At 39.3% G+C, this 23,663-nt stretch overlaps 1 protein-coding gene across 6 annotated transcripts in view; it reads right to left on the bottom strand.

The window, feature by feature from the left end:
- Positions 1–231: 231 nt before the first annotated feature.
- GLIS3 (GLIS family zinc finger 3) overlaps positions 232–23,663 on the bottom strand; it is a 242,632-nt gene continuing 219,200 nt past the window's right edge. For 4 of the 6 annotated variants that reach the window (XR_012084315.2, XM_072992154.2, XM_020801556.3 and 1 more), the window contains 3 exons: positions 17,942–18,126; positions 7,251–7,433; positions 232–3,957 (listed from right to left, as the gene is read on the bottom strand). Coding sequence is in view for 4 of the 6 variants with exons in the window: in XM_072992154.2 (XP_072848255.2) it covers positions 3,821–3,957; positions 7,251–7,433; positions 17,942–18,126 (505 nt within the window). In the remaining 2 variants the exon portion in view is untranslated. The remainder of the gene's footprint in view (positions 3,958–7,250; positions 7,434–17,941; positions 18,127–23,663) is intronic. The other 2 variants (XM_072992156.2, XR_012084316.2) reach the window with 2 other exon arrangements.

Genomic DNA, 23,663 nt, shown 5'->3' with positions numbered 1-23,663 from the left:
TCACTGCCTCCTTTGAGTCTCATATCTATTAATTAAGCACAGTCCTAAATTTTAACCCAAAGGAAGGACACTTGCAAATAAACTTCAGATTTCCTTCTCTGACTCCTAGTGTGCTTTCAATTATATTAATAAGTTCAGCTATGATAGGTCCTTCTGATAAAACACTGGGGTAAGGGAAATTTTATTTTCAGACTAGATTGTGAAATAAGATTTTAAAGTCACACTGATATATTACAGATTTCCAGTTTTACTTTATTTTCGTTATCATGTGCACAAACCCTTCCATTTTGTCTTTCATGTTAAAAAAAACTTCATGAAATGAAACAAAAATAATTTATGATTATATGAAATGTAACTGTAACCAATCACAAAACTATACATATTAATATAAAAAGGCACTCTAAGTTTCTTTTAAGGGCATACAATATGTAACTGACATACTTGCCAACTACATAAAAATCAGCCAGCCAGATATACAACAAGGTGTAAAGAAATTTATATAAAGGAACATGTATAAATATGTACAAGTAAATGTAAGATTTATAGAACACACATTTACACACACATTCACACAAACATACATCTCTCCCCAAAGTGCTTTCCATGAGCAACAATACAAAAGATGCTCTGCTTTATGTACAAAATGAACACCACACTCTTGTTAACTTTAAAACTCATTTCTTTGATTTATCTGTTCTTTAAAAAATTTACACATAAAAAGTGCTGTTTTGCAAATTAAAAAAAATGTGCTGCTATAAAATGGCACAATCAAACATGGACAATAAAAACAGTTGAACAATTATTCCTTTTAAAAAGTCCTATAATAATGGTACCACATGACAGTACTGACATCGCAACATCTCTGCAAGTGACCTTCGTAAACTATAATAGCTGAATTTGGACATTAATTTCTTTTTGAAAGTATATGTGAACTCTAGTGTACACTTTGTCCAAGGATGAAACTTTTGCTCAGCGCAGCAAGAGATGATTTGCCCATAAGTGACTTATGAAACACACAGACCATGAGCCCAGACCTCCAGCCAGTTTGGGACTGTGCTTATTCCCAAGTCTCCAAAGAGCTTTTATTCTCAGGCAAAAGCTTCCAGGAGGATGGCAAAAAAGGAGCCATATCAACACAAAGTGCTAGTAAATTTCTTCTGCAGTTACACAGCTCTTCTCTAATGGCTGTGTAAAACACAGGTTTCTCTGAAACATGTGAGGATATACATCCAAAGTGGCCTGTAGGAGAGGTGCTACAAGAGTGCAAAGGGACTTGGTTGATTGTGCAACATTATGGCATGCTCCTGGAGATGCACTTGCTGGAGATGAACAAAGGACACAGACTCTTAAATACCAATATAAGGCTGCTGACCAGCTATTTCTTGATACAAAAATATTTTACAGTGAATCCCTTTAAACAGCAATCAGAAAAGCACCACATTTGTAACAAAGCAACAATGCCATATCTAAATGATCCAGTAGTGTACAGTGCTCCGTTTAGAAAACCAGCTGGAGTAGGATGAAATAAATTCTGAAATGTCTTCATGCTGGAGCGCAGGTAAGAGCAAATGTTTGCAAAAAAAAAATTGCAACAGATTCTTGAACATTTTACTTCAGAGTTGGAGACAAAGTTTTTGCTATTGAAGCTAGGCAGGCCAAGGGCAGAAGAACACAAAGCGGGGTAGGATGATTGGAACTATTTGATGGGGACCATTGTTTGTAAGCTGCTCTGAATCCTTCTAGGAAAGAGCATGGGACATACAGTATCTGGTAGCCGACACACAGAGTGCAGCTTACCTCAAGTAGGCACACTAGAAATGTGCTGTATAAATATAACAACTCCACAAGGCTAGGGAAAGCTATGGAGGCTTTTAAGGCACATCTTATTTTCGATTGCTCTAGATAATCGTATGCTTATGGCTAGGATTGTGTTTTTTTAACCACAGCATGCCCTTTTGTATATGTAAAACAAATATTGTCTTTGGATACACTCCTTGCATGGTCATTACAGAAGGCACTAAGGAGTGAAAGCTTCAGAAAGTATTTGTACATCAAGAAGACTCTGGAAAAGTCACCCTGCCTTGATCCATATACTTGATAAAATTAGGGATCTCTAAATACAGTTCAGTTTTATTTCAGTGTCAATTAAGGGCTCCTGAAATGAACTAGACCTTAACCAAAATATGTTAATTTGAAAGGTATAATACTGGAGACATGTTAACCTAAGTCCAGCCACTCTTAAATTTCCACATTTGCCTATTTTTTTCCATGAATCAAACAAAACCTTGCAAGAATTTACGTAAAATTCAGCCGGAAGCAATTTGATTGTGTCTATCCCTAAACGTTCTTTCATGGATCCAATTACCAACAACTTTAAAACTACCAAGCATAATTAGTGGAGGATTGTGGAGAAATTTCCAAAGACTAAAACTGAGGACCATGACAAACAAACTCATTAGAATTGCATCGTGGGCAGTCTGGCCACAAGCCTTGCATGTGGGACTGAGCAGGCAGTGACAGCCTTCGTTTTTCTGGCAGCGGTAGAGAAGATGCTTTTGTATTTCACGCATGAGTGCCAAGCTTCAATTGTCTGGTCTTCCAGACACAGCATTTGTGCCATTTTCTTTTGCCTCTTCCAGGACATGTAGCCTGAGGTTAGTCTCATGCTAAGCTGTTTCAGTGCTTTACAACACCCCATCTCATCCTCTGTGCTGAAGATTATAACAAAAAAATAAATGTTAAAATAAATTATAACTATTACAAGGAGCAATTATTGTAAACCTATAAATAAATAAATGGTTTGCTTTACTCAGGAGGTGGTGATAAGGACCTTTCTTCCTTATCACAAGAGAAAAATACAAGGGGGTATCTGGCATGTTGGTGTGCTTGCTCCATTATGACAGCTGAAAGAAGGATATATGTTTGTGTGCAGGTGTTTGGGGTAATTCTGCACCTGAGATGCAATTGTGGTAAATGTCTGCCCAAAGCAGGACAAGTTTCCTCGTCTTCTTCAAAGAAACATCAGCTTGCGGCCAGAGAGGGAGCAGGGGCTTCAAGGCTGAATTTGCACTTACCTGCTATAATGTCTGGGAAGTGCCAAAGTGCTAAACTCCACCCCCACCCCCAGCAGTACAAAGCCACATTAAAAAATACACCAAGAATGGTGGGAGGAGTAAAAGATGTGGGAACTCAGGGGGGCAAAATACAAGACGAAAGAAACACTGGGAAAAATTCTGAGAAGACCGGAAGAAATGGCAAAAGAAATGCTGCGTCTGGAAAAGGTCTCAGTGAAATCTGTTGGAAATGTTTCATCCTCTTTCGCTGGAAAACGGTGCTTACATTCCAAAGGCACCATAAAACAGGCTCATTGTGCAAGGAGCTCTGTTTCTACAAAAGGCTTAGAGGAGTTGCTAATTTTCAGAGAGTTCCTTGAAAGTATTTTACAAAACTCTTTGGGAAATACCAACAATTCATTTAAAAATGTGTCAACCAGCAGTTTTCTTATTCGTTCCCTTTCAGGGGTGGTTTTGCTACAGAAAAGGTTGAATTAAAGAAGCAATTGTTCACACTTTGACAAATACATTTTCACTAGAGCTTGGAAAAGTTACTTTCCTTGCCACTAGCTCTGTTGACTGGAAGAAGTGGAACCCCGAAACATCTTCTCCCAACCCCTATATTAGCTGCATCTGTGAAGCTGAGTGGTTTCTGGTGATGCTTTCTTTATCTCTTCAGCAGTTCCCCTGTTCTGACCCAGAAAAGATGATTTACAATGTGGTGGTTCTCAACAGAACTCGATGCAGGATTGTTGCTTAGTCCTTCCTCAGCCTTCAGTATAAACCGATGAAAGCTGGCTGGGGCAACGGTCTACAGCATTTATCTGAAGGAAGCTTGAATCATCAGACCCACCGCTGAGTGGATCGCTGAACATACCTGTGGGTCCGGATGGAAGGTCATAAACTGGGGTGGGGTAGAGAAGAAGATACACAATCAGTTAGAGTGAACTGGAATCATTTCAAGGGTTTCTCGTGTAGAAGAAACCAGAATCTATTGAGGGGAAAAAAATAGAATTCCTCCTGAAAATCCCTACCTGAGATTCCAAACTTGTTGCCAGAGAGGAAGATATCTATCTGAAACCCTGCATAAGGAGAAAGTGATGGGGTGGGGGTGGGATGGTTTAAGCAGCCTGCTCTTGCTTTCCTTTCCAAAGCTGCCTCTGCAAAATCCTTTTTTATATAGAAACCAATCAAAACTTTTTTGAGTATTATGAGATTTCAAAAGGATGTTTTACCTTTTCTGTACCTGTTGCTTCTCCTCCGATTATGGGTTTGAAAATTACCAGTTTCTTAAATTCTTAAGAGGACTGGTAAATATCAATATCAGGTTTGTGACACTTTAACTGCAATAGCTTTATTCCACTGTAGTTAAAAAGAATTTGTGGGTTTGGAGATGATATAGTACCATTTAATATATACATGTTGATCACTCATAGATTGTGCCAAAAACTACTAAATCATACATGAGCTCTGGTGAAGCTTAATGGCTAAGGAGCTGAATTTCACCACTGCCATGAATTTCCTCATTGGCCTTTTCCACTTCCCTCGCTCTCCCTTTCCCTCTCTCAGCCTCAGCCCCTCCACACAGACTGAAATACAGGAGATAACAATATAGACTTTCTTCATAGAGGGTTGTGAAGACTTTAACTCAATAATGCATGGAAGCATTTTGATCGCTTGAATGGATGAGCGAATTGTTAAGTATGATAATTAAAAATTAAATCATTATTTTTTATTAATAATATTTACAAGTCCCCTTTCCAAGTAGGTTTAGAAGGATAGGCATAATAGGCACTGTAGAAAGATTGATCTAACTAAGCAATGAGGGGGAGAGTCCTTCACTCCATGGTCATGGAGAGCAACATCTCAAGGAGAAATCATGTGACTGAGGGGCCCTGTCAGATTAGGATTCTTTATTACAGTAGAGAGGCTGTAAGATATCTCCCTGTGAAGAGAGAAATGGGAGGAGGTGGAGTGGAGTAGAGCCATCATTCTCTCCCTTCTTCCACACTCAGATTAACTTTTTAAAAATGCCTGTATAGGGCCACAGATTTCTGTCATCAGCCACAGTCACTTCCAACATATTTGTCTGTTTGTACGTTTGGAAGTACTGGATTTGTCCAGGGTACATCTGGCAAGACACCAAGATTTGAGCAAGCAATGAATATGGATATATGAACCATTCCTAAATTACAGATGCTCAGCTGTTGTGAAATATGGTTTTTTATTTGGCTTCACTGGATGCCTAATCAGGACCACACTCTACTTGTTTTCTGTACAAATGAATCTGGCCACTATCACATACATGGGAGTTTTCTTTAAAACAAGTACAGTAATCAGTAATTTTTTAAACCCTGCAAAGATGCAAGCTTACAAGGGGCGGTGTATAAAAAAATAACACAGTTGCTATCATTATGTGCACACAGAGACTGATACATTAAGTTGCAAGCTGTGACCAAAAACTAGAAATTGAGCAATGTTCCACAAGATGTATTCAGTGCAGAAGAGTTGATGCAGAACATATGGTCAGAGTTGAATGCAGGCAATGTTCTACCATTGGCGCTATGGTAAGAATGGGGCAAGATGGGGCCCACAGGCAGCTGGCAGCTCTTCTGGCCATTTTTGCAGCACTACACTGCCAATCTTGGCAATGCAGCAGCAAAATAAACCACTTTTTCAGGCTAAAATATGTAACATGAGAAATGTATACTATATATTTTAGAGAAGAATCACACTCCCAGAAATCTCTGGGAAACAAGAGTCTTCCTTGATACAGGGTTCATGCTTCCTGCATGCCTTGTTCAGGACAGAAGTACATTTTAAAAAATACATGACGTGTCCCCTCACCCCAGTGGGCAGCGTGCAACTGAGTTTTGATATAGTGAGATGGGATTCTTAAAACTGATCTCCAGATAAAATCTGTTCCCCAGGCAAAGTTTTCCATCCTCGGTCTATCATGTTTCTCATTACAATATAAGCCTTGTGTAATGGGGTAGAAAACAACAAAACTTTGGATGCATTATAGATGCACAATATTCAAGTTCTGTTATTGTGTAGCAGAGCAAATCAACATTCTACAATTCTAAAAATGGGGCATCCCAAGCAAAAATGTTTAACTTGGAAACTGGACTTTAAATTAGCACCAACATCAGCATAGTTGTAGCATAGTTGTTCTAGCTCTGTTCCTACTTTGGGGAGATTTGGACAAAGTTTTCAAATTGTTATTTTTTAAAAGTAAACTGTCCCTCCAGTTCAGAAATAGGTGACCCTAAATTGAAAAGGCCACTTTTGATTATCTTGAAAGAGAATAGTGAGCCTTACTCACTTAAAAAAAAAAACTGGAAAGAATCCAGGCTGCAGGGCCTGAAATACTGATCCTCAAAAGAGGACTTTCAAATGGGAAAAACAGTGACTTTGTTATAAACTAAGCATGATTAGTACAGGCTTGCAAGGTTGGTGATACAAGGTATTGTATGAGTCAGGGAGAAATGCAGGTCAACAGATGTTCACAGCTATTATGAACAGAGTAAAAAAAACTAGTTTGCTTTACAGAAAGTAATTGACAGTCCTCCAGAAAAGGGGACATTTTGCCATGCATCTCCAGGGAATTTGCATATAATATTTAAGGCATATTGAAAGTATTTTTGCATTACAAAAGCACAGAGCAGTTGTGTTTGTTGCAGTGCTTTCAGTAAAATTTTCTCAAGGTTTCTGAGAACAAGTTTTCAAAGGGGAAATCAGCTCCCATTCCGGGACAATCTAGAAATAAATCCATTCATACTTGTCAAAAAACAGCTGTGACAATTGCTTTGTGTTTGGGCAAGAAGTGGTTAATGGATGAAAAAAGGACTCCACTTCTGGGATTTTCCTTTTCTTGATGTCTCTTTGTGAGTGGTAGTGAGCACAAGAGGGTATTCTGTAAACCTTCTTGACTGCTGCCATTGGTGCTGTCAACATTCAGGTTGCCTTTTGCTATGTAAAGCTTGGCATCCTTTTTCCTGCTGGCAAAATGGGCATGATATTGTGCAGCAATGTAGAGCCATTTTCTAGCATTTTGAATCATAGATCAGAGAAACACAATATCCCACATTCATAAACTGGAAGTGTTTTTAATGAATTGATTAAACTATTCATTCTAATAAGAAGTCACAAAACCATGATTCCAAAAAGATTTATAAGGCCACAATAGGTGTTTACCTGTAATACCAGAATGTGCTGAAAATGCTCTGTGGAAAACATCAAAACCTGCCTGCCCGATAGATGTAGGAACAAGACAGTCTTCAAAAGGAGGGACCATATTACAAGTTCCAACATGTTGTATGTTTTGCTGATTGTCAGTGAAATGGGGGGAACAGAAAGTTTGCAATTGCCCATAAACTCCTAAAAACAGAAGAAGACATATACATTGCATGTTACAACTATGTGCTTGATTGGCACATTTCCTATATTTACATTTTTCATCACAAACTTCTCTTTGACTTTAATCCCATACCCCCGTAAACTTTTAGCAACCTGTGTATATTTGTATTAAATCCTTGCAAAATCTTAATTCAGATGCCACCACAAGAATTAATTGTCCTGTCATTCTCATGAGAACTTTCCATAAAAAAACATTTAAAAGTCATATCCACAAATTTGACCTTCTTTAACCTTGAGAAAGTTAATCTTTCCCTTAATTACTCTTTTCCTAAGTATACAAATTCACATTTATGGCCCCCATAAAGAGAAACAAATCTGCACACAAAGAGTAGGAATGCTGACAGAAGCTGAAAACCACGGCCATTCTGCCTACTCTTGGGCAATTTTATTGCAACCCAGAATCCCTTAAATTTTCTGAATTCCAGCACTGTTCTCTGAAGTGAAGTAATAGTAATTGGTTGAATTCTATATCCTGGATCTTGAGCCAAAAACTAATCAACCAAAGATTAGCCTTTTGGTGAAGACAAAAGAGGTTATACCTCTTTCCTGAAAAGAATACTTCTGAAAAACACTGATGAACTGAGAGAAGAGACAGTCACTCTTAAAAATTGTTTTGAAAAATATAAAACAAATCATTCAGTCCTTGGTACATTTGGGGAAAAGTTCAAAATGGGACAACAATTTTTATAGATGTAAATGTATGAGACAAAAAAAAAAAAGTAAGAAAGAAAAAGCCAAAAGAGTAGTAATTTTAAACTTATAATTTGCATTCTTATTTCTAGGAGGTAACGGGAGTGCTTGCTCCATGAGCCATTTGTCAATCAGTATTATCCCAAGAGCATTTGGGATTCTCAATAGAGTATTGTAAAAAGGCATAAGCTGGAAACGAGTGTGAAGCAATGTAAAAGAACATTTTCAGGCTGGCTTTTCCAAAGTTTTGCCAGCTGGCTTCAAGTACAAGAGATGGAAATAGCTGTTCTGGTAACTGCTGTGACTCAGCTATAAACTCTTACGGAACAGCCACTGCTGTTTGGAATGGGAGCTATTTTTAAGGACGCTTTTCAAGTAAGCACAAAGCACCATTGAGAGCAATGAGCTAGAAACGGTTTTGGGAAGTTGTTTTCTATGAGTTTACTACAACTACATTCTTCCTTAAATGTCAGTGTGGTGATGGTGGCAGTGGAGATGATCTTCTGCAAACAGCCAGCATAATTCGCAAAAACATTTAGGAGATCTCCCCAAACAAGAAATAAAGAGAAGGTGAAAATATCACTATTATCCAGAGTTGTAGCATCTTGCTTCCCATGTCAGTTTATTTACTTCTACTAATTTAGGTAGTAGTACTCTCTGGCCTGCACCGAGTTTTGGTATAAATAAAAGACACAGAGGCTATGCTAAATCTAATGTGGAACTTTTTGGTTAGTTTGCTACACAAGTATTTATTCAAAGAACTGGGGTAGCCTGATTTCGATGATCAAGGTGGCAGGGCACAAGTTAGGATGGGGTCCAAATGGTAAATGGTGACCTTCTATAATGATGGACCAATACACTGTTCAAAGTTTACACTTGCTCAGAGTTCTAGCTGTGAAAGCTGCCACAGTGACCTGATGAAGTGTCAATAGTATGTCTGGGTGCATATGACTGGCACCTTGTGAGATTGCCATGGCAGCTTCCACAGCTGGAGCTGTACATATAGGTGAATATGGAGCAGCCATTTTAGCTTTTGTGCAAAACAGAAGAGAGGTGGGGAAAAGCTGCTGCCCAGGAAAACAGAAATTCTGCAACTTTCATGGTGATCATGCACTACACTACACTATCTTTCTATCTCTCTACACTATGTTTCTATCTCTCCTCTTCCTCCTCCTCCTCTGACAAAACATCCCTCCAGTCTTTGGGCAAGGTTCTCTACATAATGTACTGTGCTTCAGAGTGCTGTCCTCTGAAGATGCCCATGGCCACAGAGACTGGCGAAACGTCAGGAAGAACAACCTTCAGAACACGGCCAAAGAGCCCGAAAAACCCACAACAACCATTACTGTGTTTTGTTTGTTTGTTTGTTTGTTTGTTTGTTTCTGCTTTGGTTTGATGGTACATTGGCCTCTCAGACAAAGCTAACATTCTACACATTTGCAATGAATGTTGAGAATGTGGCATTAGCTTCCAGATGGTTTGATGCATCCAGCCCAAGAGAGCTATTGTTTTGTTTTATGTCTTTCCTCTGTTGAAGAAACCAGCATCATTACAGATGTTCCCAGTTTTCCCCGGAAATAATCACCACCCATTCCTGTTCAGATTTATTTGATACCATTAATTACTCACCCACAAGCCAAATCTCAGCAATAAATGTAAGAATTGTAAAACACAAAGTATCGCAAGTACAGCAGTGTGCAGAGAATCAGCACAAGTACCTATTCATATGTGTCTATAGAAAAAAAGCTTCTCCCTGCCCACCCCCATGTTTTCAAGTGGCAAAGCCAAAGATCAGTCAGTTCCAGATATAAAACAAGCATAAATACCTTGTCTCTTCCTTCTCTCTCATGCACATACATTTACACACACAAATTAATGGCTGACTGGAGCACGTGTACAAACATTGGCTCAAATAATGACTTGGCAGGGATGGACAATAATAATTGCTGAGGATTGTGTAGCCAAAAGCTTGAAGTAATGCTGGAGAATGTGCAGGAGGATCAACATACTTAATATAACAGTATGAAATACTTTGGATGAATCTGCATACTCTACCATTACCCAGAGTCTATGCATTTTGGCCAGGCAATGTGCAAAATTTCCTGTCTTTCCTGGCTGTTTATTTATATTTGTCACAGCTATATTGGGATCTGCACCATTGGTGTTGATCCATCTTCCTTCCTTCACTCCCATGTTTATAGTAAGACCAGATCTAAGTAAATTCTGATAAAATTCGCCTTCTATAAATGTTGCAATTTAACCTGGAAAGGCATGGGAAAGGCTGTGTGTCAGAAGCAGTCCTGGCCTTTGGAAATAGACATTGTTATCCTTTCAGGTTCTTAATTTGGTCTGAGGCATGTGCTTCCAAAATGAATTTGTCTTTGCTGCAGCACAGCAGCCAAGCAAAGCATAACTGCCACTGACTTTAGAGAGAGAGAGAGAGAGAGGAACAGCACCCAAGCAAACCTCTTTGGATGAAAATTCTAGCTACCAACCAAGTACCCTGACTTGGCAAGTGATATGGTTCTCCAGTGTGGTCTAAATGGAGCTGCTCTTTAACCCATTCCCAAGGTCAAGGGAGTCAGCTCTTGGGAAAGGGTGAAATAATACATTTTTTTGTCCCAAGGTAGAAGATATATGCATGCAAAAAACCTGTTCACATTTAGGCTTGTAAACAATTTTACCTTGCATGATGTAAATACCTTTGTGAACATTCTGTTCTAAACAGCAAACAATACACATAGAGAGACTGTCTGGCTAGTAGCCAAGCACTGTCAATCACAACACTTCCACTGATATAGCTCCATGATCTGCCTACTTTAAACACTATTTTACAGATATTTTTCAGAATCCTATTGGTGTTCCTATAAAGTTCGTCTAACCGATCTCAGTTATCTCCATTGCACAGTCAGGCTCATGAGCAGGTATGCAACCACCATGCTTTGTCAATTACACAAAACCAATAAGATTCTGGCCACTAAATCTCTCCCCCTCGCCATCTTTAATAATAATAACTGCATGCCATCAAGTTGATTCCAACTTATGATGATCCTTGACAGAGTTCTTTTAGGAGAGGGTACTCAGAAGTTGTTTACCATTCCCTTCTTCGGGAAGTGCTCTAGGACTGTGCAGCTTGCTCAAGGGAACACAGGGTGGCTCTTCTCCTGGGATGCACCGGGGGGGGGGGGGGGAGAGGTCAGAGTCCCAGCTTCTGGCTTCTCAGCTAGGCACTCAGCTCTCTGAGCTATCCAGCCAGTTAGATAGTGCTACAAAACTATAGAAACATGCAATTCCAATTAGAATTTATGTAGAAGCAACAGTTGTTTTCAATCACTGTTTGAATACACAAATGATCCTGCACAACATCTGTTCCTTTTAACAGTCACACTATTTTGTGGTCATATGCTAACCCATGGCAGAAAAGGAATGAAGCAATCACTATATAAATAAAATCTTGCCACACCAAGTGAATAAGGCTAAGGGTAAAAAAAAATGGAGATCATGTCAGCTGTGAAATATGGGGTCTTTAGTACTGCAGAATAGAAAGCAAACAAAACAGAGGAGCTTCTCAGACTTTGGCAAACACTTCTTTCTTCTTATGCCTTGTGAAACTGTGGACGTTACCTCATTATGAGAGTGACAGCATCTCCTGAACAAACCCACTCCTAATACTGAGGAGCCATTTGTATCACATTGATGGGGAAAAGATTTCCTTTTTTAAAAAAAATTATCACACAATGTTATAAGTTCTTGGTGCACAAGAGCCTTCCTCAGCTCAGCCCCTTCCCAGCTGTACTGGAATATAATACACAATAGTAAAGGGTTCTCCAAATAGTAAGTGAGACACCATCTGCTGAGTTTCTGCCTGTTGGCTTAGTACTGGAGCTCAGGAAATGGCAAAAGTTCCTTGTAAAGGGCAGAGGGCCTGTTCTGCCCACTCTCCAGATTGCACTGATGGATTCATGCATCCAAAAAAGGCAGGCTGCAGGCCATAAAAGCTTATGCCAAATAAAGCTGGTTTGAGTTATGATGCCACAAGACACTTGAAAGAAACTAATATGGCTCACCTCCTAATATAATCAAGGTTGCTTTTTATGGGAAAGGTCAACCATTATCTTTTAGACAGAAAATTGTATGTAGAAACAATGAGCACCAATGTAAAAAACTCTACCAAATTGTTTTGCTTCTCAAATGAATGCTATAACCATACAAACCTACACTTGTTTACTCAGAAACACATCCCTCTGCATTCAATGGATCTTACTCACTAGCAAGTGCATATTTAGTATTCCAGTCTTACTTAAAGCAGCGTCATATCTAATTGACACTATAACTTTGGCTTGAAGAAGTATGATATTGCTGTAGTAAAATTCTTCAGGCAAATGGAAATACTTCCAGCACACAACATTATCATATGACATTAATCTAGTAAAAGGCATGTAAAGAAGACATCAGAGTTTTTCCCGTGACTCAGCCTTCCTAAGCATATATTTTCATACTCATAGGTGCATCTAACTGTCAATCAGAGCCATTACTTTCAATATCTTATTTCATAAGAAAGGAGGTTTAACAGCTGGAAGGAAAAGAAACTTTGCTGTGACATTGTATTCATAAATTATGCAGCAGAAATAGTTCCCAGGTTTCATCAAGGAAGAAGCTGTCCATCCTTCGTTTAGTAAATGGACAGGAGAAAATGACTGTGATAATCCCTAAATATGTAGGAAGGTGCTTCCTAAATGATTAAACTACCAGAGGGTTGATTCTGAAAGTGTAATAGCATCTGAAGGTGTGGAACAGAGGGGAAAACTGTAGCTTAGCACTTTTAATTGGGGCAACGAGAGATTGTAATAGAAGGATGCTTTCAAGAGGAAGGCTGGCTATATCTGCTCCTCTTTAGCAATATGGTACTTCAGTGGTTATGTGCCCCATTTTACAAACTGGATTTGTTTTAATATATCTTGCTCAGATCTATGCCAATAATGGTTTAACAAAAATATAATTGTCTCAAGCACCTTTTCTCTTTCTCATGCAAACAGTAGCTATAAAGAAGCCACCCCTAAAATATTCTGCCCCTTAGAGAAGCAGAGGGAGCCACTCTTTTGTTATCAACAGACTGCACTGGCATGAATTAATTTTGCACGATGTGAAGGGATGGCTTATCTAAGTAACTGTCAGGCTTCCCACTGTGTAGAAGAGCATCAATGCAGAGAGGGGACGGCAGCAACTTGGCTGTAATTGCTTGCCATCAAGCTGATTGCAATGTGATGACCCTTCGCAAGAGTTTTCTACCTATAAAGTACTCAGGTGTGGTTTATTAGTGCCTTCTTCTGGAGGCAGTCTGAGATGTAGTTTGCCTGTAGTCACATAGGCTGGAGCAACATGTTATGTGAAGTAAATGGGTAAGTTTCACCTGCTGTGCTGTGAATTGGAAGTCCATTATACTAGTTTAGTGTTAACCTGGAACTAACCATTCACACAATACCATTTTCACCAGAGGGCAGGGGGAAGAGAGACATTTAAAACATGGAAGTTTTTATCCAAAGGCCCTAACAAGCTGTACTCGGAGAAAACAACCACTTTCATTTGGGATCCCCACACTATCACACTGATTCAAATTCTAACTTTTGTCTGAAAATGTGAGGATAGAGAATCTAGGTGTTGGTGGGCTGCAATTCACATCACTCATCACTATCTGCTATATTGGTAAGGACTGATGATGAAAATCGAGCAGTATTTAGGTCACACACTCTCTTTCTGAGGATGACATAGCACATTAAAACATTTCTGGTTCCCACTGTGTCATGCTTTCACCAGATGCATCATCCAGTGAAGACAGGTTAGTGCCTCTGGAACTCAACGTGGGAGAAGAATTGCCAGACCTAGCACACCCTGGACCCAGGAAGCCAAATTGGATGTTGGTGGATACTCAGAGGACAAGAAGCCTGAACCCTATATAAACATCAGAGACTGTGTGTTCATGAGAAAATACTTGTCTTCTGGTTTATGAGTGCCTTGTATTATTTGCTGTTGATTCCCTGCTGTATCTGACTTTTTGGACTGCATGACTATGCTTTGGGACTCTATGTTTTGTTGCATGATTCTCGGACATGATGGACTTTGGCTGTTTTTGATTTAGGCTTTAGATCTCCTGCACCTGGTTTACTTTACATTCTGGTAACATAAGAATATAAGAAGAGCCCTGCTGGATTAGGCCAAGGGCCCATCTAGTCCAGCTTCCTGTATCTCACAGTGGTCCCACCAGATGCCTATGGAGCACACGAGACAACTAGATACCTGTCTCTTGAAACCCCTTCCCTGCATCTGGCATTTGTGGTACCTTTCTTTTAAGCCTGGAGATTGCACATCCCCATCATGGCTTGTAACCTCTGATGGAGTTTTCCTCCAGAAATCTGTCCAATCCCCTTTTAAAGGCATCTAGGCCAGATGCCATCCCCACATCCTGTGGCAAGGACTTCCACAGACTAACAACATGCTGGGTCAAGAAATATTTTCTTTTGTCCCTTCTCACTCTCCCAGCACTCAATTTGAGTGGATGTCCTCTGGCTCTAGTATTGTGTTAGAGGGAAAAGACCTTCCCTCTATCCACTTTTTCCATCCCCTGCATAATTTTATACACCTCAATCATGTCCCCTTCTCAGGTGCCTTTTCTCTAGTCTAAAGAGCCCCAAACGCTGTAGTCTTTCCTCAGAAGGGAGGTGCTCCAGCTTCATTTTAGCTGCTCTCTTCTGCACCCTTTCCAGTTCCACTATGTCTTTTTTGAGGTGCAGTGACCAGAATTGTACACAATACCCAGGTGTGGCCTTACCATTGTTTTGTACAATGGCATTAGAATGTTGCCTGTTTTATTTTCAATCCCCTTTTTAATGATATCTAGCATGGAATTGGCCTTCTTAACTGCCACGGCACATTGGGTTGACACTATCATCGAGCTGTCCACCAGCACACCAAGACCTCTTTCCTGATCTGTCATGGACAGCTCAGATCCCAGCAGCTGATACATAAAGTTTTGATTTTTTGCCCCAATGTACATTACTTTACATTTTCTTATATTAAAACACGTTTGCGATTTTGCTGCCCATTCTCCCAGTTTGGAGAGATCCTTCTGGTGCTCTTCACAATCTGTTCTGGTCTTCACCACCTGATAACATTTTGTGTCATCTGCAAACTTAGCCACCTCACTGTCTCCAGGTCATTTATGAACAAGTTGAAAAGCACCAGCCCCAGGACAGATCCCTGGGACACACCGCTTTTCACCTCTCTCCATCATGAAAACTGCCCATTGACACCTACTCTCTGTTTCCTGGTTCTCAACCAATTCTTAGTCCATAAGAGGACCTGTCCTCTTATCCCCTGGGGCTGACCCCACCCCAGGAGCAGGACACGCTGACATCCTCTATTGAAATGGAAAAGACTTCTTTATCAGCATCCCCAACTTTTGGAGCTTGCTCACATTTGCAATTTTGAGGAAGTATCATGAGTGCTAACACAAAATGGCTACCATAGAGATTTCATTTTACAAAATGGATGCTATTTGGCACTGGAAGTCATCTGTCCCTCTCACTTGCAGATACCATAGTACAAAATATCAGCACATTAAATATACTAAAATATACAGCAGTAGAACTAGGCATGCTTCTCAACTTTTAAAATATAAAATTACAAAAGAGAGTATTTATGTAACATTAAACACCAGCCTAGCTAGTTAAACATTTCTAGATATGCCAGCATGTCTTCTTATAAAACACAGGGATGTTCCTAACACATGGGACTCATTAAGCCTTGGCACTCTTGTTTAAGTGTCAAGCCACAAATGTTTAAGGAGGGTCTGATGTGGACTAGAATTTTCTATGACTGCTCCTTCCCTCCCCCATCTTCTCTACTTCTTCTTCTAGAGCAAATTATGGCAAATCTGCTTCTTTTCCTTACCGTTGTTTGCTCAATAAAGGTCAAAGAGAGATGCCACCATCAGAGTGAAGCTACCAGAGAGGAAGCAGCTAACTAAATCAAATACCCAGATTCTACATTGTTTTCAGTACCTCCTAGTCCTGTGAAGTATAATAGATTCTGAAGAGTGATAATAAATTCTAGTTAGCTGCTGCAGATGTAGCAATAACAACAGTGCAGTACCTCCACTTTTTCTTAAATCACAGCTATTACTTAAAGAATTAGTCATTCTTTCCTTTCTGGAGTAAGCAACTGTCAAGCACTGAAAATGTACATTATGAAGTGAAGCACACTGTAGCAGACATAGAAGGTTATTAGCCTCACATTTGACTGCAACATCATTTAAGTTCTAACACCTACTGATTTCATTGAGCTTTTAAGATCCTCTGTTTTTTCAACACAGGAAACCATTTACAACCTGTTTTGTTCGAAAGTCTTCTTGGAACAAAACTTTCTTTTCAGTACAGCCAATTTAAACTGAACTGACAAGTTTAAGACTACATATTGAGACAGAAAAATGTCACTATTGTTTGGTAGCAGGTTGAGCTGAAAGTTCGGTGGCAACAGCTACAGCCATCTAAATCATGTGAGAGCATAAGAACTCTAGGAGACATAGGCTAAGAATGCTTTCCATTCTACCCAACGCATGTACCAAACAGACTAGGCTGATGAAGTGCCTCCATGGGATTCTTCTAGTGAACTGCAATAGCATGATCTTAGAGGGCAACAGAGTTCCTTTATTTCTTTTATCTTTTTGCAAACTCTTGAGAACTTAACAAATACTATTGTTGCTTTCTGTTTTGTAAAGTTCAGTGAAAAAGAGTTGTCTATAGTGAAGATGTCAGGGCAGTGAAAAAAATCTGCAAAGTGATACTCAGTAATTCTTGATGTAAGTGGTGGGAGAAATTATTATTACCATATTATAATGGAAAAAATGTCAATGTGTGGGAACTGTAAAAATAGTAAATCTGTGTTTATGTTGCAGCAGGAGAGCAGTTACTTCCTCACTTGACAGCCACATCTTACATGGTGCTGACTTAATATTGTCCTGATAAAGGCACATTACATTTTTTTCTTGTTCTGTACCCTCCGTCATGAAGTAGTAGTTTTCAGTTGTAAAAAATGACAGCAGGCCAGGGAGTTGGTGCATATATAGTATAAGTTAAAAAAAAAATAGATAAAATTTCTTCATTGACATAAATGAAATGTTGCATTCTACAGAAAATATCCCAAATGAGCAACTGAAAACATGTTTCTTTTGCATAATTTATTTTGCTTATGTTCATCAGAGTGGGGATCAAAGCACTAGTGCAAAATGCTGTGTCTTGCCGCTTTATATCTTAAGATCCCCACTGAATAGTTAAATCCCCTCTTTAGATAATTCTAATGAACACTGCCATATGTCATCAATTTTATTTTGGCATCCATCAGGACTGCAAATGTGCTTTAAAAAATGAAAACAATAACTTTCAATACATTCTAATTTGCCCAGTACTGTATTTAGTTCTGTTCCTCTCTGTGCCTGAGCAGAGGAATAGAATATACATCAAGTCAAATATGGGTCCAATATCAAACTTAAGGACTGAACTGCTTACGATTTGATAATGCTCAGGGATTTAAGTCAATTTAAAATACGAATTGGCAGTATCCAGTGTGGTGGGGGGTAATACTGGTCCTTTGAAAAACCGGCTCTATATTTTGCAGCTGTAGGCATAAAGACTTAGATGCAAGCCATTTTAAGTGTTACGTGTTAAGATCCCAGCTTGCCTCTCCAGATGGACAGAAAAGAACAGTGGAGCTATGAAAGGCATTACCTTGGATTTGGATGCTGTTTGGCTGAAAAGAGGTGCGAGTTAATGGCTCATATGCTTTCAAATGAATTCCTCCAAGTTGCTGGGGGTTGGAAGACGGTGGTGTCCTCTTCTGCACAGAAGGAGGGAGAACAGAAACTCTCCGGGGGCTGACGTGGTGAGAAGAAAAAGAAGCAGATCCTGAAAATCTGAGAAATTAAGAAAACAACAACACACCATAGTGAATGGTCAGATTTACTGCTCCATAGGTTCATTCACTGATTAATTGTCTAGTTCTTAATACATTTTTTCAGTGCCAGAATGGCAAAGAAGTATGAAGTGTGGGTTCCTAGATGGATGGGGGATGAATTAAATCTAAACGGTTTAGGGCCTCGATATCTGGCGGAACTCCCACCAAGTTCTACCCGTGTCACTCGTGCGAGCCAGGAGGTGAGGTTGAGGAGCCTAACGCCGAGGGAGGCCCGGAAGGAGAAGACAAGAAATCGGGCCTTCTCGGCGGTGGCTCCTCGCCTCTGGAACAATCTCCCTCCTGAGATTCGCGGGTCCCCCTCGCTGGGTATCTTTAAGAAACAATTGAAGACATGGATGTTTGGGCAGGCCTTTCCATCATATTCCTCCTGACCTCCTTCTTCCCTTTTTACTATTTCTGTTTTGCACTCTATGTAATTGTATTGTAGTGTTTTTACTGATTAGAATTGCTTATTTATACTGTTACTGTATTTTATTGTTGTTAGCCGCCTAGAGTGGTCCTCACCGACCAGATAGGCGGGGTATAAATTAAATAAATAAATAATAATAATAATAATAATAATAATAATATTTTATTTATATTTGCATGTCATCTTTCTCTCCAGAGTGGATTCATGGTATCTCACAAGAGGGTGAAACAACAGGATAGACACAATTAACATACGATATAAAATTAAAGAACAATTAAAGAAGTAACAACTTTTAAAGCAAGGTCCAGGCTAGATCTGTATTACAATGATTTCATACCCATCATCTCCTTCATGTTTCACCTGCAACATGGATGTGAAGATCTCCTGACAGGTGCATTTTGGTTTTACCATCAGGGGCAGAAGAAAAAAAGATCTCAATGGATGAAGTTTCCCTTTATCCTTCTCCAGTCCATCTCCTTAATCCCAAACCTCCCATGTGGAACGAAATGTTTCCCACCTCATTTCCCACTCTTTACTTCTACATATTAGAAGCCCTACATACACGGGCTTTCAGAAGAAAGGGCTAGGCATGAGAACATCCCACCCCCATCAGAGCAGAAGGAAATGAACTGTTCCTGTTCTTATCTGCCTTGGCTGGGTACAGAAAGTGGTTCATTTCTTTCACATGGAATAAGAGAGATGATTATAAAATTTTCTGGCCTAAATCCAGTGGATATTCCCAACTAGAGTGAACCCAATGAATAATGGGACTTGTTAAACCAACTCTTACGTTAACTCCCTTGATGCCATTATTTTATTTGAGTTGATGATTCTCAAGTTGCAGACTGATCCCCAAAACGTCATAGAGTAGAATGGTTTAAAGTTAAATGGGGCAGTCTAGCAGCTATTTTGAAAAAAACAGAAAATGCTTGATTATATACATTCACAGGAGAATATTATTGACAGGGCTTGAAAAATCCACTTGTCCACTGTGACGAGTGAAAAAATGCAGATTCCCTGCTCCCAATTTCAACCCAACGACCTGGCTCCCTAAGAGGCTGGGTGCTTTTGCTTTCAATTTTATTTTTGCTGGAGACTTTCAAAAGAAAGGCATTCAAAATACAGGCTTCATGACCCCACAGGCACGCAGGTAATAAAGCAACCCAAGTCTGAGGGTATATTTATTTTGGGTTTGTATGCATCGTTATGTAGAAAGTGCCTAGTTTAAATTTAAATTTAAGTTTAAATATAAATTGCAAGGCTATAGTCCAGGCATGCTGACTGGTGAATTTCTTGACTGACTGGTGAGACATTCTAAAAAATTTTTCAAGCTTCCCGGGATCAGAATGATGCACAGATGGGCACTTTCAGGAGGGTGTGTGTGTGCAAAATTCACCTGCAAAATTTAATAAATGAAAACTGTCCTTAATTGTCAATGAGCAACAGGGAAGAGAAAACACTTCAGATCTCGTTACATAAAAGCACAGTTTTAAAGATTTTGAATTGGATTTAACATCTAAGAAAGGCTTTGGAATGATAATAGAACATTTTGAATAGCCAGACAGTTCTCCTTTTTAGCAGACTTTAGTGGTCTTTATAATGATTTATGAATCACTTCAGGAATTCCTGGCTTGTTCAAGTTGGTGGCTATAGCATTCTACTTATACTGTTGGCCAAGTTTCAATCCAGACTTGCCCCAAATAAATCACAGTGTACTACTGAAGGAACAGCAGATTAAATTTTGTATGTCTAACAATCCATACCAGCATCCAACCACCAGGGAACTGCCACCAGAAATTGTGGCTCATGCCCAGCCATCTCTGCTAGTAACCATAAAGCGGACTATTACCTTTTTACTATATATAAAAAAAACAAAAAACAAAAAGGAGTTCTCACTTCAAAGCTTGAGAAGATCAGCTCATACAAAGGTACTACCCTCTTTTCCACTGTTCAGAACCTGGCCCTCCAACATTTCACAGAGGAAAATAGTGATAAAGTGTTGTGTTTACTTCATGTGCCTCATAATCTAAACAATGTGATGGCCAATCAAATAGCTGAGGGGAAAAAACAGATCTATACAATACAACCTAATGCAATGCAACAGTAACATTCAATTGTCATTATATAACTTGTACAGAACTCACAAATAACAAAGCAAACTTGTATACCTACAGTATTTTCTCCATAATACCTGTCCCTCATATTTTCACAGCACTGCTCCTCTGCCACACTATTAGACGTTGCTCAGTGATTTTTCTACTAAGTGACCTCGCATTTGTTTATGCTAGAGTTTTGCACTGATCTTCAAACATGTTTATAAGTCCCCTGACCAAAATATTTCATGTTCTGTTAATATTATTAAGAATATTATTAAGTTTAAAGAATATTAAGAATATTATTAAGTTTAAATAAAACTGTCCAGCTTTCTTTAAAAATTAAACATAAATATAAAATCAAAAATAAAAGAGACCTGACCACAGGTTTGCAATTTGAAGTTATTTCTTAAAAAAGAAATAAAGTATACATACTAGACTTCTGACCTCATGTTACATACTTCTTTGTTGCTTCTTAGAGAAATGTGTGCGTGTGTGTTTTGTGCCATCAAGGTGGAAACTCTAATAGAGCTTTCAAGGTAAGTGAGATATTTAAGGAGTGGCTTTACCAGTTCCACACCCCTAGTGAGTTTCCATGGCCAAGTGGGGATTTGAACCCTGGTCTCCAAAGTCCTAGTCCCAGCACTCCACTCCACTACAATGGGAATCCATCTTAGAAAAATACTGAAACATAACAACATTTGGTATCTTGATGAGCAGTTAGCTGGAGAAAAGGGAATCAGTACACTAACAAAAGAACCTTGCGTGTCTAAGAATCAATACCAACTTCAAGAGAAAGCAGTACTGTATTTGCTGGAAAAGATAATACTGTTGGGAAATTTGAAGGCAACAGGAAAAGTGGAAGACCAAATACACAATGGATTGACTTCCTAAATGAAGCTAGAGGGTTGAGTAGAGATGGGGGTATTCGTATACAAATATCCCCACAAAGGTGGAAATAATGAGGGTCCACTCATGATTTTGCCGCTGCCACCGGCTCTGCTGCATCTTCCTATCACACTGTTCTCTGCAATGGATTAGCCACTCTCCAACCTAGCAGAGAGGCTTGTCATCATGCCTCCTGCCAGGACAGGTAATTGATTGTGGACAACACCACGATAATAAAGCACCACGGAATAGTGGTGAAATTGTGAGTGGATTTGTTATTTCCACCTGTGCGGGAATATTTGTATACGAATATGAATACTGCCCCCTCTCTAGGGTTGAGTTTGCAAGAGATGAGTATGGCTCTTGAAGACAGGGCATTTTGGAGATTCATAGGGTCACCAGAAGTTGCAGGTGATTTGACAGCACATAACACTAAGAAGTAATGATGATGATTAATATTGAGAGTACCTCTACACTGCACAGGTAATACAGTTTGATATCACTCCAACTGCTATAGCTTCATCCTACAAAATCCAGGGATTTGTAATTTGCTGACATGCTTCGAATTTCCTGCTAGAAAGCTCTATAGCACTACCTGAACTATAGCAGAGAATTTAAGTAGATCCCAGGATTCTTTAGGATGGAGCTATGGCAGTGAAATTTATTTCAAACTACTATAAGTAGGTAATGTAGGTAGTCTGCAACAATAAGGAAAAAAATTACACAGCCACAGATGGATCATATCATATTGCTTAACTGTAAAAGAAAAAAAAAAGACACTATGACACTCTTTCATCCACTTACATTTACACGAAGGATCATTGAAAGACAGATATAGCATCCCTCCGTGCAGAAATTAAACTTCCAAGGGATGGGAATTCTAATGTTTACAACATATGATCTTATTCCAAAAGTCAAGAAACAATGGAATTTGAATGTATGGGTCTGCAACGGATTGAATGTTGCCTTACTGACAGGCAGACCAAACTGTCTTATTTATATCCTACTTATTTTAGCAAGATTATTTTACTTTTGGTCCAACTTATGTATTTAAGGGCATCCAATAAGTCTATCAGTAAAGCAAGGGTGGAAAATGTGTGATTTCTCCCAGATGTTCTTCAGCTTGGACTGTAGCTCTTATCAGTTTAAGCCAGCATGCTCCCAGCACAACAAGGAAAGTCAGATACTCCTTATCCCTATTATAAAGCAATCGCCATGATTTTCCAATGAAAAGGCCCAGAAAATGGGGTAAGCTTGTGCATGGTATGAATCAAAATTCGGGACAAGCGGCAGATGACAAGAACTGGGCTTTAATGTCATCAGTGAAGAGCAAAAGCCTAATTCTAAGGAATTCATGTCATCAATTCCTGAAGATATCACTAAGAGCTTTAGTGTTTAATCCATAAAAGGTTGTACACTTTCCTTCAATGGAGCTACAAGGATAACAAGAAACAGCCCTCTCCCCCCCCCCCCGCCCAAGAAGACTCATGGACTCTCCACCTCAGCAGAGCAGGACTGCAATCACTAGGTAATATCATTTTGGCTTTAACCTGATCTCAATTGGCTAAATCTAGTGAGTTTACTAAATTATCACCCCATTTCTCAGATGGAGGACTCAGGCTCTCTCTCTCTCTCTCTCTCTCTCACACACACACACACACACACACACACACACACACACACACAGAGCGAGAGAGAGAGAGAGAGAGAGAGAGAGAGAGAGAGGCAAATCAGAAACATATTTGTTTCAAACAAAGGCCAAATTGGGAGATGCGTGTACACACATGCCTGTGTTTCTCTGTTCATAGAACTCTGTAATCATAAAACAGCAACCAGACTCTTCACTTCCATCTAAGAATGAAAAGCCTGGTGAATTGCCAAGAACTGCTGGACTTAACATCTAAGAACAACTTTCCTGGCAAAAACCATCTTGCCATGTACTTTAGGACTTTAAGTTTTGAACTTTACATTCTTCACACTGGTACATTCATGATGAAGTGCTGTTTAATCCACGCAAGCTTGTTTATTGTGTGATGAATTTTAGTGGTCTATAAAGCTATCATCTATTTTTGCATTTGGATTTTA

The sequence above is a fragment of the Pogona vitticeps genome, chromosome 2 (genome assembly GCF_051106095.1).
Source record: "Pogona vitticeps strain Pit_001003342236 chromosome 2, PviZW2.1, whole genome shotgun sequence".
Classification (NCBI taxonomy): Eukaryota; Metazoa; Chordata; class Lepidosauria; order Squamata; family Agamidae; genus Pogona; species Pogona vitticeps.
Note: the sequence above shows the minus strand (reverse complement) of the source record. Positions and strands in the feature narration are given on the sequence as shown.